The 15,843-nt window shown below is 42.7% G+C and overlaps 1 protein-coding gene across 1 annotated transcript in view; it reads right to left on the bottom strand.

Moving 5' to 3' along the window:
* Positions 1 to 405: 405 nt before the first annotated feature.
* The window catches only part of LOC142309943 (glycine N-acyltransferase-like), a 104,829-nt gene continuing 89,391 nt past the window's right edge, over positions 406 to 15,843 (bottom strand). Inside the window, exons 5-6 of the mRNA XM_075347414.1 lie at positions 5,313 to 5,454; positions 406 to 1,574 (exon numbers count right to left, since the gene is read on the bottom strand). Of these exons, the coding sequence (XP_075203529.1) occupies positions 1,175 to 1,574; positions 5,313 to 5,454 (542 nt within the window). The 3' untranslated portion in view covers positions 406 to 1,174. The remainder of the gene's footprint in view (positions 1,575 to 5,312; positions 5,455 to 15,843) is intronic.

The following is a 15,843-nucleotide window of genomic DNA, read 5'->3' as shown; positions in this document are numbered from 1 at the left end:
TTGTCTATAATTTTCTGTTTATTCTCCTGAGACAGCTCTATCCTTAGCTTTCTTTGGTTCATGTTCAGTGTGATACACCATGATACCAAAGAGTATAGTCATTACTTTTTACCCTTTAAATATGTAGACTGACTGCAGACACCTGTGATGCTAATTATAGAATGAACCTTAGTTTAACATATCCTTATGGTCAATTTTTTTTCCAGTCTTTTGTAGGTATTCTATAATTTTTGTCTAGGCCATTTTCATTAGTTTTTTTCTTTTGAGCCAAAATTCAAAAGTAACATCTGATTTTCATTAATTCTTATTCAGTAAATTTAAATTGGAAATTACCTTTGTCAGTTACAAGTTCTTTCAGAGACCATTGTTTTTTTTTGTTTTTTTATTTAACAGGAGGATACCAACAATTTTGTCCAAGTGCGTGTGTATATATTGTAGGGGTTCCCATTCTCAGGTAGGCATTAGGCAGTGTTTACACAAGCAATGCAGTTTTATTACTTTTATAAAATGTCAAGGGATTCAAAACATAACAGCCTCTTCTAGGCACAAAGGTGTAACACCAAATAAACAGTTCAATCATAAGGCACGCATACGTCAGTGCAGCTCAACGGTTTACAGTTTGTTTTCCTGAAGCAAACTTTCCACAAATTAGGGGTACGGTCCTACCAGTCTCGGTGTCCCCTTCAGGATGACTTCCTGTAGCTTCCAGCCACGACAGAAGTGTTCAGGTTTGTGAACAGCTCCCATTAAACAGCTTGGACACTCAGCAGTTTTTACACATTGTTCTCTGCTCAATCCATAGCAAACTCAAGGCCCCAGGAGAACACACAGCCGTTCTCTAGACAGGTGCTCCTGATTAAGACCTGCAGTGCTAGGAATTAACCTAGTCCTACCTAGCTTTCCTACATACCCTCTCTCAGACCAAAGTCAAAAGCTGGGCACCATCCACAAACACACTGAGCCTTAAAATTTAAACTGGGCTTTAAATTGACTTGAGTGAGAGGTTCATGCTTGATGATGTGAAGAGGACCTATTTTTGGGTACCATTTTCCAGCGATGGTGTTTTTAGGAAAATTATACAATTTCTGCTCTTGTGGCATCTGGTTTGTTGGCTTCTGACTGGGCCAATAAGTCAATGGACTATTAATTATGATCAACAAATTAAAACATAGTCCTAAGATGGCTGAAAGTTCCATTGCTGCCATCTACCTACAGGAAAGAATCCGGCTGCAAAACATGCTGACTGACTCTTTGCGTTATCATCAGCTATACTACAGTAGATTGGGACTCCTCTTGAAGTCATTGTAGCAATCAGTCTTGTAACTATATTATTGAATACACCTTGAGCTCTGTAGCTGCCCTCAGTGTATCCCATGCGAATTTCCGCCGACTGCTCAGTTAAAACCCAGGCAATAGGCTGTTGTGTGCCCTCTTTTCTAGCACAGAGGTTAGGAAACATCTGAATGCATCGTGTGATGTAGTTCTTGCTGTTCTCATTACCGCCAAAGGCCCATTCTGCATTAACAAAGTAGGCCTCATCCGGGTTCAGTTCACTGAAATGTATGTTAAGAGACCTGTAAAATGGAAACAAAATGATGGTTTGTGAGAAAAGGGTCAAAATAGATATGAAGAAGTGTAAAATAATGTTGCCATTTTTCATTGTGATCCAAAGATTTTTTTTCCTGGCACCAAATCAGTCCCCACACTATGGAACCTTTGAGCCATGTTTGCTCCATTCTATGTTGGCAGACACATAAAATAACTGCTGGCCAAACTAAATAATATCTCTGACCAATGATGAACCTTCAGCGTAAGATACAGGACAACACAACTCCCCACCATAGCTTATCAACTAGAGTGCCTCCACAATACTGCTTTGTGTCACATAGGAGGATACCTCCATCAGAGTGCCATATACTGACTCATTGGTTTTCTCATTAGAATGTTACAAGTGGTTTGAACGTATTTGAACACTGAGGCATGGTAGTAATAATGGCACTGTTTTCGGGTAACATTGTAACTGGAGTGTTTGAGAAACAAGCACTATGTGAAATTTGGGATGTGTAGGAAACACTGAAACAAGATGTTTGGCCCATTTTGGAATGGGATAGTAAGATAGGGTAATTTGATAAATCATTGTTATTGGGCACTTGAAATAGCATTGTTTAACCCCTTCATCCCAGGGCAATTTTCCATTTTTCATTTTTGTTTTTTTCTCCCCTTCTTCCAAGAGCCATATTTATTTTTCAATCAATATAGCCATATGAGGGCTTGTATTGTACTTTTGAACAACACCATTCATTCTGCCCTGCCCCATATTATACTGGAATACATGAAAAAAAATTCCAAGTGCAATGAAACTGCAAAAAAGTGCAATTGCACAAATGTTTTTGTTTTTTTTATTGACTGTGTTCATTATTTTGAAATATTGACCAAGCAATATGATTCCCCAGGTCAGTACGAGTTTGTAGATACCAAACATGTATACAGAAGTTCTGTCGCTTATCCATGTTATATAAATAAAAGCTTATAACCTGACTTTAAATTCATCCATTGGTTTTATAAATTACTCTTTTGAAAGCTGAAATCCTCCCAAATTTGGTTTAGGTTATGAAAATAAAGTTGCTGCAAAGCTGAAATATTGATCATTTAAAGAACACAGAAAGGTCAGATTTTGGCAAGACAAAAGTTTTGTCGCCCACAGAAAGTAATGTAAAATTCCAGCAAATAATTAACTTCTAATAAAAAGATATGTTGCATAACATTGGTGAATGACAGTATGGTGCTATTAGAGCCATATTTAATATTTTGTGTGACTTCCATGAGCTTGAAGGACTGCCTCCATGTGGTTCAACAATATTTCATACAATTTATTGATGAAGTCATCAGGAATAGCAAAGAATGCAGTCTTACATGTTTCCCAGAGTTCATCCTGATTCTTTGGTTTTGTCTTCCAAGCTTCCTTTTTCATCCTACCCCAAACATGCTCAATGATGTTCATGTCTGGTGAATGGGTTGGCCAATCCTTGAGCACCTTGATCTTCTTTGCCAGGAGGAACTTTGTTGTAGAGATGGATGTATGAGATGGAGCACCATCCTGCTGCAGAATTTGACCCCTTTTATGATTAGGAATGTAAGAGGTAGCTAATACTTCTTGATATTTTAGGCTATTGATATTGCCTTCCATCTTGCAAATATTTTGCACACCCCATATAATGTAACCCCAGACCATGATCTTTCCACCACCAAACTTAACTGTTTTCTGGTGACTTTTCTGGATCCATACGGGCTCCAGTAGGTCTCCTGCAGTGATGTAATTCAACTGAAGATTCATAAGAGAAATCCACCTTCTGCCACTTTTCCAGCGTCCATCTGTTTAGCAGGCTGTGGGACTTGGTAAATGCCACACGTTTTTTTAATTGCCTTTTGTTTAGTGCTGGCTTCTGGGCACTGATTCGACCAAGGAGGCCATTTCGAGACAGAATCCTAAAAATTGTTCTAGTTGACACAGGGACTTGAGGTGACTAGGCCTGTTGGAGCTCTGCTGCAGTGGAAGAGGGGCTGGCTTTGCATTTTCTAACCAACAAACGTTCCTCCTAAGCAGTTGTCTTGCTGGGTCTGCCGGACCTGGGCTTGTCAAAAACATCTCCAGTCTCTTCAAATCTTTTTTTAATTCTTTGTACTTGACGCTGAGACACATTAAAGGTGTCAGCCACCTCTGCAGTGGATCTGGTCTTCAGCCTCTTTATAAACAAGGGTTTGGTCGCAGGGTGGATTTTTGGCATGTTGTCAGAGGTCAAGTTGCAGTTCAAGTGAAGGTCTGGGGTGATGGATTTCTTTTTATACACAGCCACTAATTAACCGATCATTTAGTGAGCACAGGTGAGGATGTAAACTAGGATTGGGTGCATTATTTGACGAGGCGACAAAACTTTTGTCTTGCCAAAATCTGACCTTTCTGTGTTCATTAAATGATTAATATCTTCGCTTTGCAGCAACTGTGCTGTTCCAACTTGTTTTAGTTAAAACTGTTATTTAATGTTTTTCAAGCTTGTCTCTGCTGCCATCTACAGGTCAGACCTTTCGGCTCCTCTGATTTTTTCATCCAGCCCATGAGAGTGTCTGCTGCTCCTCTTACATCACTTCCTGGCATGTTCATTTACCAGCCAGAGATTGTGAGAATAACACCCCTTAATGAAGTTGCTGAAGCAAAGTCTTCTGACCTTAGTGGCTCCAGAAACAAGCATCACAAGATAACCACAATGCCAGGTACTTGGACCACTGTACTCCTGCATGTCCTAACCTTTGGAGAAAATAAACCCCCATTGTTTCATCTCAGCATGTGCATGTTTAACTCAAGGCGCTCTGGTCATGTCTGCTTCACCTATAGGAAAAATGAAGGTAAGATTCTCCGCCATCCCACAACTACGCACCTTCAATCACCTTTAAGTGGGGACAGAACAGCAACTTTCTTTTCATAACCTAAACCAAATTTGGGAATTTGGGAGGATTTCAGCTTTCAAAAGAGTAATTTATAAAACCAATGGATGAATTTAAAGTTAGGTTATAAGCTTTTATTTACATAACATGGATAAGCTACATAACTTCTGTCAGGAAGTGTAGTTTTACTTTTATCTAAGTTGTGAAAAAGAATTCAGACATTTGTAAAAAAAAAAAAAATAACGCTTTTGTCGAAATTTTCTGAGACCCATAGCAGTCTAATATTTTGGGATCTGGGGCTCAATAAGGGCTCAGTTTTTGCTTCTTGAGCTGGTGTTTTCAATTATACCACTTTTGGGTAGATATGATGTTTTGATCGTCTGTTACTGCATTTTAATATAATGTTGCGATGACCAAAAAAACTTAATTTTGACATTTGTAATTTTTTTCTCACAGTGCCGTGTACCAATCAGATTAATTGATCTGGCGCGGGAGCCCGAAGTAACGAGACGAATATGACCGAGGACGAAACGGTACGAATCATGCCTGGTCTCCCTTTCTCTCTCTCTCTCTCTCTCTCTCTCTCTCTCATAAGCCTGATGAAAAAAATCACGGCATGCTGTGTATGGTGACACGAAATGGCCAAGACTCGCCAATGCAGGTCTATGGGTGCGAAAAAAAAACAGATGGCACACGGAGCATACACACTTTAAATAGTCTTGTAAATTATTGTCGAATAATACTTGCTGAGAAAAAAAATGCACTGAATACAGGTGGCACATGCATGACATACAGATGCTAGGCAAGAAAATAATCACACTAGTCCAACTTTTCGGGATGAGCATGGGACTATATATGTATATACTGTATACCTTGTACTATTTCGGTTGTCCAGTTCATCAGCATTTGTGATCCCATGTCTCATGTATAATGATGTATCACTGTTGGTCTGCATGCAGCTTCCATACTTGGAACTTATATTCTGAAGCACATTCCCAAGTTCTGGCTGACATCCTGTGTGCAACAAAATAGAAATATCCACAGAAATTATAGATGACAAGATGTCACTGTGTGCAGAAGTATTAGACAAATGAGTATTTTGATCACATGATAATTTGTATACATGTTGTCCTACTCCAAGCTGTATAGGCTTGAGAGCCAACTACCAATTAAGTAAATCAGGTGATGTGCATCTCTGCAATGAGGAGGGGGTGTGGTGTAATGACATCAACACCCTATATAAGGTGTGCCTAATTATTAGGCAATTTCCTTTACTTTGGCAAAATGGGTCAGAAAAGAGATTTGACGGGCTCTGAAAAGTTCAAAATTGTGAGATGGCTTGCAGAGGGATGCAGCAGTCTTGAAATTGCCAAACCTTTTGAAGCGTGATCACCGAACAAGCAAGTGTTTCATGGCAAATAGCCAACAGGGTCGCAAGAAGCGTGTTGGGCAAAAAAGGTGCAAAATAACTGTCCATGAATTGAGGAAAATCAAGCGTGAAGCTGCCAAGATGCCATTTGCCACCAGATTGGCCATATTTCCGAGATGCAACGTTACTGGAGTATCAAAAAGCACAAGGTGTGCCATACCCAGGGACATGGCCAAGGTAAGGAAGGCTGAAAAATGACCACCTTTGAACAAGAAACATAAGATAAAAACATCAAGACTGGGCCAAGAAATATCTTTAGACTGATTTTTCAAAGGTTTTATGGACTGATGAAATGAGAGTGACTCGTTGTGGCCCAGAGGCTGGATCAGTAAAGGGCAGAGAGCTTCACTCTGACTCAGACACCAGCAAGGTGGAGGTGGGGATCTGGTATGGGCTGGTATCATCAAAGATGAACTTGTGGGACCTTTTCAGGTTGAGGATGGAGTGAAGCTCAACTCCCAGACCTACTGCCAGTTTCTGGAAGACAACTTCTTCAAGCAGTGGTACAGGAAGAAGTCGGTATCATTCAGGAAACACATGATTTTCATGCAGTACAATGCTCCATCACATGCATCCAACTACTCCACAGCATAGCTGGCCAGTAAAAATCTAAAAGATGAAAAAATAATTACATGGCCCCCTTGTTCAACTGATCTGAGCCCCATAGAGAACCTGTGGTCCCTCATAAAATGTAAGATCTACAGGGAGGGAAAACAGTACACCTCTCGAAACAGTGTCTGGGAGGCTGTGATAGCTGCTGCACACAATGTTGATCGTAAACAGATCAAGCAACTGACAGGATCTATGGATGGTAGGCTGTTGAGTGTCATCATAAAGAAAGGTGGCTATATTGGTCACTATTTTTTTGGGGTTTTGTTTTTAGGATGAGCTTCAAGAGGTAGTCACCGGAAATGGTCTTACAACAGTCTTGAAGGAGTCCCCAGAGATGCTTAGCACTTGTTGGCCCTTTTGCCTTCACTCTGGTTCAGGTCTGGTGACTGTGGAGGCCAGGTCATCTGGCATAGCACCCCATCAGTCTCCATCTTAGTCAGATAGCCCTTACACAGCCTGGAGGTGTGTTTGGGGTCATTGTCCTGTTGAAAAATAAATGATGGTCCAACTAAATGCAAACCGGATGGAATAGCATGCCACTGCAAGATGCTGTGGTAGGCATGCTGGTTCAGTATGCCTTCAATTTTGAATAAAGCCCCAACAGTGTCACCAGCAAAGCACCCCAACACCATCACACCTCCTCCTCCATGCTTCACGGTGGGAACCAGGCATGTAGAGTCCATAAGTTCACCTTTTCTGCATCGCACAAAGACACGGTGGTTGGATCCAAAGATCTCAAATTTGGACTCATCAGACCAAAGCACAGATTTCCATTGGTCTAATGTCCATTCCTTGTGTTCTGAAGCCCAAACAAGTCTCTTCTGCTTGTTGCCTGTCCTTAGCAGTGGTTTCCTAGCAGCAATTTTACCATGAAGGCCTGCTGCACAAAGTCTCCTCTTAACAGTTGTTCTGGAGATGCTGCTAGAACTCTGTGTAGCATTGACCTGGTCTCTAATCTGAGCTGCTGTTAACCTGCGATTTCTGAGCCTGGTAACTCGGATAAACGTATCCTCCGCAGCAGAGGTGACTCTTGGTCTTCCTTTCCTGGGGCGGTCCTCATGTGAACCAGTTTCTTTGTAGCGTTTGATGGTTTTTGCCACTGCACTTGGGGACACTTTCAAAGTTTTCCCAATTTTTCAGACTGACTGACCTTCATTTCTTAAAGTAATGATGGCCTCTGCTGCTTTTTTCTTGCCATAATACAAATTCTAACAGTCTATTCAGTAGGACTATCAGCTGTGTATCCACCAGACTTCTGCACAACACAATTGATGGTCCCAACCCCATTTATAAGGCAAGAAATCCCACTTATTAAACCTGACAGGGCACACGTGTGAAGTGAAAACCATTTCCGATGACTACCTCTTGAAGCTCATCATGAGATTGCCAAGAGTGTGCAAAGCAGTAATCAAAGCAAAAGGCTACTTTGAAGAACCTAGAATATAAGACATATTTTCAGTTGTTTCACAATTTTTTGTTAAGTTTTCATTCCACATGTGTTAATTCATAGTTTTGATGACTTCAATGTGAATCTACAATTTTTTTCAGAGTCATGAAAATAAAGAAAACTCTTTGAATGAGAAAGTGTGTCCAAACTTTTGGTCTGTACTGTATGTACCCCCAGTGCTTTCCTAGTGATCTATATCCCTCCCTGCCATCCTAGCAACTTATATGCCCTTAACGTCTCCTGTGATGTCTATATCCCCCAGCCTCCACAGTCCCGTCTATGCCCCTCAGTCTCCACAGTGATGTATATTCTTCGCAGCCTTCCCCTGTGATGTATATTCCCCAGTGTCTCCTGTGATGTATATGCCCCCAGACCCTTCTGCGATGTATAAGCTGCCATCCCCTCCTGTGATGTATATGACCCCAGTGTCTCCTGTGATGTATATGCCCTCATGCCCTCCTGTGATGTATATGCCCCCATCCCCTGCAGTGATATATATGCCCCCAGTCCCTCTTGTGTTGTATATGCCCCCAGCATCTTCTGTTGTATATGCCCCCAGCATCTTCTGTGATGTATATGCCCTCAACGTCTCCTATGTGATGTATATACAGCAGTCCCAGCTGACACCAACCTGAAAAAGCACTTATGTGAAACAACAATATCAATATCGCCTAACATCACAGCAGCATGGAGAAGAAACTCAAGAAACTACAGTGAGTTAGTTGTTTGACAAATATAACAGGGTAATTTTCAAGTTGATAATTTGGTGCGGCCCCAGAATGATGATAGAAATTTCCAAATGGCCCCCAGCAGAAAAGAAGTTCACCACTCCTTCCATACAGTTTCCACATACAAAAGAAAAAAATGAATCCAGGGCACCACTTTAAATACAGACTCAGGCTTGAGATGGTGCACGGAGATAGTCGGCAAACCCTAAGATCAATGGTAGAAAAATTCCATCATTCACATCCACAATATAAAAACTCTTTAGGCTATGTGTGCACTGGAAAATGGAGTTTTCTCAAGAAAATTCCGCAGGCATTGAAAGATTACCGCACCCGCGGTAAAAAAAACACGGCAAACCGCACCCGAAAACCGCATGTGGTTTGCCGCGGTTTGCTGCGGTTTTACCGCGGTATTGTTCGTGGTATTGCCACGGTTTTGCCGCGTGCGAGTTGGTACATGTGCTTTATTGCATTCAATGCAATAAAGCACATTGAAAAAAAAAAAAAGTCATTTTATTCTGAGATAGATAGATAGAGAAATAGACAGAAGAATAGATAGAAGAATAGATAGACAGACAGAGGGATAGATAGAAGAATAGATAGAATAGATAGATAGAGTCCCTGTGAGCCCACTCTGCATTTCTCACGGTCGGCAGTGAGTTCACATTACCGGCCATGGGAAATGCCCTGTGGTTACCTCTGCTGTCTCGCTGCGAGGCTGCATTCAGCAGTGTCAGTGTCAGTCGCGGCTGGATGCAAGCATCGCAGGACGTGGATTACGCCGGAGCTGTGTGTTTTGGGGGGGTTAATAAACGGGTGAACGAGGCTTATTTGTGTTTTATTTAAAATAAAGGATTTTTCAGTGTGTGTGTTTTTTCACTTTACTTACGGGTTGATCATGTCAGCTGTCTCAGACGCTGCCATGATCAAGCCTGGAGTTAATGGCGGTGATCCGCCGCCATTAACTCCTTACATTACCTTGATTGCCACTGCATCACGGCCTCAAGAAGAGCCGGGGACACTCTGGTACTGCCGCATAATGGATGCGACAGTCCCGGGACAGCTGCGGCTGATATTCTCGGCTGCGGGAGGTGGGAGGGAGGCGGGGGACATTAACTCTGCCCCTCTCCCTCCCCAGCCTGAGAATACCGGGCCGCCGCTGTGTGCTTACCTCGGCTGGAAGGTAAAAATACGGTGGAGCTCACGTGTTTTGTTTTCTATATTTCCATTTGCTTTCTATGTGTATTCTATATGTCTGTGTCTGTGTTCTATGTCTCTGATGTGGGTGTGTGTGTGTCTGTGTGTGTGTGTGTGATGTGTGCGTTCTATGTCTGTGATGTCTGTGTGTCTGTGATCTGTGTGTGTGTTTACTCTCTGCTCCGCTTCCTCTTCCTGTCATAATGACATCACTTCCCTGCAAACCGCAGGCAAGCGATGTACATTACCGCAGGTAAACCGCGAAATATCGGAGGGAATAACGCAGGAAAACGCAATGAACCGCACAGAATTTGCTGCCTGCGTTATTCCCTGCGGGATTTCACGATTACATGGCAGTCAATGGAGTGAAATCCCGCAGCGACATGCGGAAAAGAAGTGACATGCAATTGTTTTTGCTGCGGGAATCCCGCAGCAAAACATGCAGCTGTCAAATTCCACATAGTGCGCACAGGATTTTTTTTTTACATAGGTTTTGCTAGTGATTCACTGCAGAGATGTTATGAACATTTTCTGCAGCGAAACATGCAGCAAATCTGCAGGAAATCTGCGGCAAAAACCGGTAAGTGCGCACAGAGCCTTAGTTTTATTCAATATGCATTAAAACATGGTTTGCCGAAATCTCCGTGCACCATCCCAGGACTGAGTCTCCATTTAAAATGGTGAGCTGGATTCACTTTTTTCTTTTCTATTGTGAATGGCTTAGTATCCGTGCTCCCCTTTACCACTATATTCATTTGTTGATATTTGTGAAACTATAACAATATATGGTTCACTATGGAGACCAATGAAATGCAAAATAACTTTTTTTCTGGACATATTTTTTATTGTTAATAACTGGACACGTTTGGACAAGGCTAGTAGTATTTTTATGAGCAAACATAATAGGAACATTTCAGATGAACATAATGAACTTAATTCCCTCATGTGGGATTTGGAGAAACAAATGACCACACACCTTAACATATGGTGGGATAATAAAACCTTGCAGGCGTATATAGACAATTGCATGATCCCTAGGGGCTTGAGAATTAGAAAACGCCCTACAACTGAATATGATCCAGAGTTCACAAAACAGTGGGATGATATCCTGTCTGAATGTTCTCCTAAACTGAATAAGCTAATTGTGGAGAAGGAGCAAACTAAACTAAATGAATTAGAAGAATAAATTAAGAAAATAGAGTCTGATCTTGCTGAGTTTTCCAATAATGCATTATATGGGACCCTAAAAGAAAAAAATAAATACTAATCTTTCCAAACTGGAGGACTCTATTACCGTAGTGAAAGAAAAAAAGTTTAAACAAGATACCTTGGATTTTGAAACCAACAAGGTTTATAATTGGCAACAAATTAGAAGTAGAAGATCTCCTGGACCAAGGTCTATTTTGAAGTAAAATAAAAAACGGAATGATAGTGGTAACAGGGTGAGCTTTTCTTCCACAGAGGCTGAATCCTCAGATTTCAATAAGGACATTTCTGATTCGGATACCATTCCAACTACCAGCTCAAATGAGACTCAAATTGGGAGTGCAAAAAACTTACAGCCAAATAACAAAAAAACACAAAGAAAAAAGGAAACGATCACAACAAGCCGGGCGTAAACATGCTTACAACAGAAATACACAGACATCGTACCCGGAGGGGGTATTACTAAATCAACAACAAGATCTAACTGTTATTAATTTGTCGGCTACTATCCTAGGAAATGAACAATTAAGTGTTCTAAGGAAAGGACTAAATTTTGTCCCTAGTACCAGACTAAATGTGTTTGAAACCATCTTGGACGTCAACAAGTTTATTAGGAGACTTAAGGCCCCGTTACACGCAACATCGCTAACGAGATGTCATTGGGGTCACGGAATTCGTGACACACATCCGGCCTCGTTAGCGACGTCGTTGCGTGTGACACGTACGAGCAACCGTTAACGAACAAAAATACTCACCTAATCGTTGATCGTTGACACGTCATTCATTTCCCAAATATCGTTGCTGGTTCAGGACGCAGGTTGTTCATCGTTCCTGAGGCAGCACACATCACTACGTGTGACACCACGGGAACGACGAACAATAACGTACCTGCGTCCTGCCGGCAACGAGGTGGGCGTGTTGTTAATGCGGCTGGTCTCCGCCCCTCCGCTTCTATTGGCCGCCTGCCGTTTGATCTCGCTGTGACAGCATACGAACCTCCCCCTTAAAAAAGAGGTTGTTCGCCGCCCACAGCGACATCGCTAGGAAGGTAAGTATGTGTGACGTGTCCTAGTGATATTGTGTGCGACGGGCAGTGATTTGCCCGTGACGCACAAACGACGGGGGCGGGTGCTTTCACGAGCGACATCGCTAGCGATGTCGCTGCATGTAAAGCAGCCTTTACTGTAAAGAAACATTTTTTTCAAGAAAACTTGGATGATCATCTACCTGAAATTACTAGTAATGATGAGGATTTTACTCCATTATCGTTCTCTGAACAGATCTCATTACAACACCTGAGGGATCTTTCAGAAATTGGAAGTCAACTTTTTTTTTTGCAGGATATGTTTTCTGGCAGAGTCCCTAATTCTAAAGCGGGGTTTACACGCTGCGACATCGCTAGCATCGGCTAGCGATGTCAAGCGCGATAGCACCCGCCCCCGTCGTACGTGCGATATTGTGTGATTGCTGCCATAGCGAACATTATCGCTACAGCAGCGTCACACGCACATACCTGCTCTACGACGTCGCTCAGGCCGGCGAACCGCCTCTTTTCTAAGGGGGCGGTTCATGCGGTGTCACAGCGACGTCACACGTCAGGCATCCAATAGAAGCGGAGGGGCGGAGATGAGCGGGACGTAACATCCCGCCCACCTCCTTCCTTCCGCATTGCTGGAGAAGACAGGTAAGGAGATGTTCGTCGCTCCTGCGGTGTCACACACAGCGATGTGTGGTGCCGCAGGAACGAGGAACAACATCGCTAATAAACATTAAACAATTTTTTGTTTCAGGATGACCTCTCAGCGGCAAGTAAAATATATCTTTGTACCGTGTTAGCGGCAAGCCATTTTGACCGCTTTTGCGATCGTTTAAGGTCGCTCAAAAGTGTCACACACTGCGATCTCGTTAATGAAGCGTCTGTGCGTCACAAACACTGTGACCCCGACGATAATTCATTAACGATATCGTAGCGTGTAAACCCCGCCTTAATGTTAACCGATTCAATCAAAAAGTCAGGTGATGGATGATTTTCAGAGTATTGTGGAAGAGGAGTTGATCAAACTTTTTAAAGAAAAATATTCATCCTAATCTTTCAACTCATGAAAAAATGCTCTGGAAGTGATGAGGGATAATGTGAATATTACAATAAGGAATTCGGATAAAGGTGGCTCGATTGTTGTTCTTGACACGGGTCTTTATTGAAAGGAGCTTTATAACATGCTAAATGATAGCTCTATATATAAAAAACTTCAACAGGATCCTACAAATAACATTAGAACTTCATTGGAGTGTCCTCTAAATGAGGGATTGCATCTGGGTATTATTAATCAGAAACAAAGTGAATTTCTCAACCCAAAATTTCCTTTGATACCATTATTCCATGCTTTACCCAAAACTCATTAAAACGTATTTCCCCCAGTTTCAGACCTATTGTATCGGGCATTGGCTCCATGTTGGAACTAGAGATGAGCGACCTGGCCGTGGTTCGGCTCGAGTTCGGTTCGCCGAACGGAGGTCTCGTTCGAGTTCGGTTCGTCGAACGTTCGACGAACCAAACTCGAACCTATAGGATATAATGGGAGGCAATCACAAACACATAAAAATGCATGATAAATGTACACAAACAGTTAATAAACATTGCCATAACACTTACCGGTCCCCGCGATCCCTCCTGCACTCTGTCTCCTGTCGCTATTCCATCCGATGATCGCTGAATCCTCCCGGTGACCGGCACTGCCAGCAAAGATGCAGGACCTATCGTGACGTCAAAATAGCCATGTGACCAGTCACGTGGCTATTATCTCATTGGCTACAGACTGGTCACATGACTATGACGTGTCATGTAGGACCTGCGAGTGCATCTCTCCGGTACATGGTGCACATTTGTGTATCGCCGTGTACCGGCGACATGCTCTAGCACACGGTCGACTCCCCATTCCGTTAGGGACCGGCTGACACAGGCGGTCATTAACGGAGATCACCATTGCCATAGCAACACAGTTAGCGGTGACGTCACCGCTAACCGCGGCTCCGGGAGCACCGTTGCTATGGTAACGCGTCTGTCAGCATTACCGCTGTTACCGCTGACAGCCAGCAGCACTGATCACTCACGGAGTGAAGGCTGCACGCTGCTGCACGGGAAGCAACGTCTTCCCCCATGCAGCAGTGATGGAGCAGAGCTGCATTTGTTGAACGAGAAAGACAGAAGACCATGGATCGTGGAGGGCTGACAGGGGGTAATAAAGATGGAGTCTCTAATGTGTCTGTGTATTTATTTCTATTAAAGTATTTTTTCTCTGTGTGGTGTCTTTTTTTTAACCCTTTATTGGAGATTCTTAATGGCCGGGTCAAACGTGCCTGACATTAAGAATCTCTGGCTTAATACTAGCTAGTAAAACAAAGCTAGTATTAACTCATTATTACCCAACAAGCCACCCGGCTTCAGGGCTGTTGGAAGAGTTGGATACAGCGCCAGATGATGGCGCTTCTATGAAAGCGCCATTTTCTGGGGCGGCTGCGGACTGCAATTCGCAGCAGAGGCGCCCAGAAACCTCGGGCTAACCTGTGCTGCGGATTCCAATCCCCAGCTGCCTAGTTGTACCCGGCTGGACACAAAAATGGGGCGAAGCCCACGTCATTTGTTTTTTAATTATTTCATGAAATAATTGAAATAATTAAAAAAAATGGGCTTCCCTATATTTTTGGTTCCCAGTTTGGTACAAATAGGCAACTGGGGGTTGGAGGCAGCCCGTGGCTGCCTTCTGTACCTGGCTAGCATACAAAAATATGGCGAAGCCCACGTCATTTTTTTGGTGGGCAAAAAACTTCTGCATACAGTCCTGGATGGAGTATGCTGAGCCTTGTAGTTCTGCAGCTGCTGTCTGCTCTTCTCCAGACAGACAGCAGAACTGTATGCAGAAGTTTTTTGCCCCCTGAAAAAATGATGTGGGCTTCGCCATATTTTTGTATGCTAGCCAGGTACAGCAGGCAGTTACGGCTGCCCCCAACCCCCAGTTGCCTATTTGTACCCGGCTGGGAACCAAAAATAAAGGGAAACCCTTTTTTTATTATTTCATGAATTTCATGAAATAATTAGAAAACAAATGATGTAGGCTTCGCCCCATTTTTGTGTCCAGCCAGGTACAACTAGGCAGCTGGGGATTGGAATCCGCAGCACAGGTTGGCCTGAGCTTTCTGGGCCCCACTGCTGCGAATTGCAGTCTGCAGCCGCCTCAGAAAATGGCACTTTCATAGAAGCGCCATCTTCTGGCGCTGTATCCAACTCTTCCAGCACCTGCCTGCTATACCTGGCTAGCATACAAAAATATGGCGAAGCTCACGTCCTTTTTTTGTAGTTTTTTGGCAAAAAAAATAAAAAAATGCTTCCCTGAATTGTCCATTGCCAGTGAAGGTAACACCAAGCAGTGGGGGTTAGCAGCCAGTGGCTGCTTGGATTACCCTTAGCTAGCAATACAAAAAATGCAGCGGGAGCCCATATATATTTTTTTTAATTATTTATTTAAATAACTAAAAACAAAATGGGCTTCCCTGTATTTTGATTGCTGGACATCACAGTGCTGTAAAAATAAATCTTTAAAAAAATGACATAGCGCTCCGCGATATTTTTGATTCTCAGCGCAGATAAAGCAGACAGCTATGGGTTGCCACCCCCATCTGCCTGCCGTTAGCTTGGTTGGCAATCAAAATACAAGGTAGCCCATTAATTTTTTCTATTTAAAAAATAGTTAAAAAAAAAATGACGTTGGGTCCCCCCATTTTTGATAGCC

Source organism: Anomaloglossus baeobatrachus, chromosome 5 (genome assembly GCF_048569485.1).
Source record: "Anomaloglossus baeobatrachus isolate aAnoBae1 chromosome 5, aAnoBae1.hap1, whole genome shotgun sequence".
NCBI lineage: Eukaryota > Metazoa > Chordata > Amphibia > Anura > Aromobatidae > Anomaloglossus > Anomaloglossus baeobatrachus.
The sequence above is the reverse complement of the archived record's forward strand: the minus strand, read 5'-3'. Positions and strand labels throughout refer to the sequence as shown.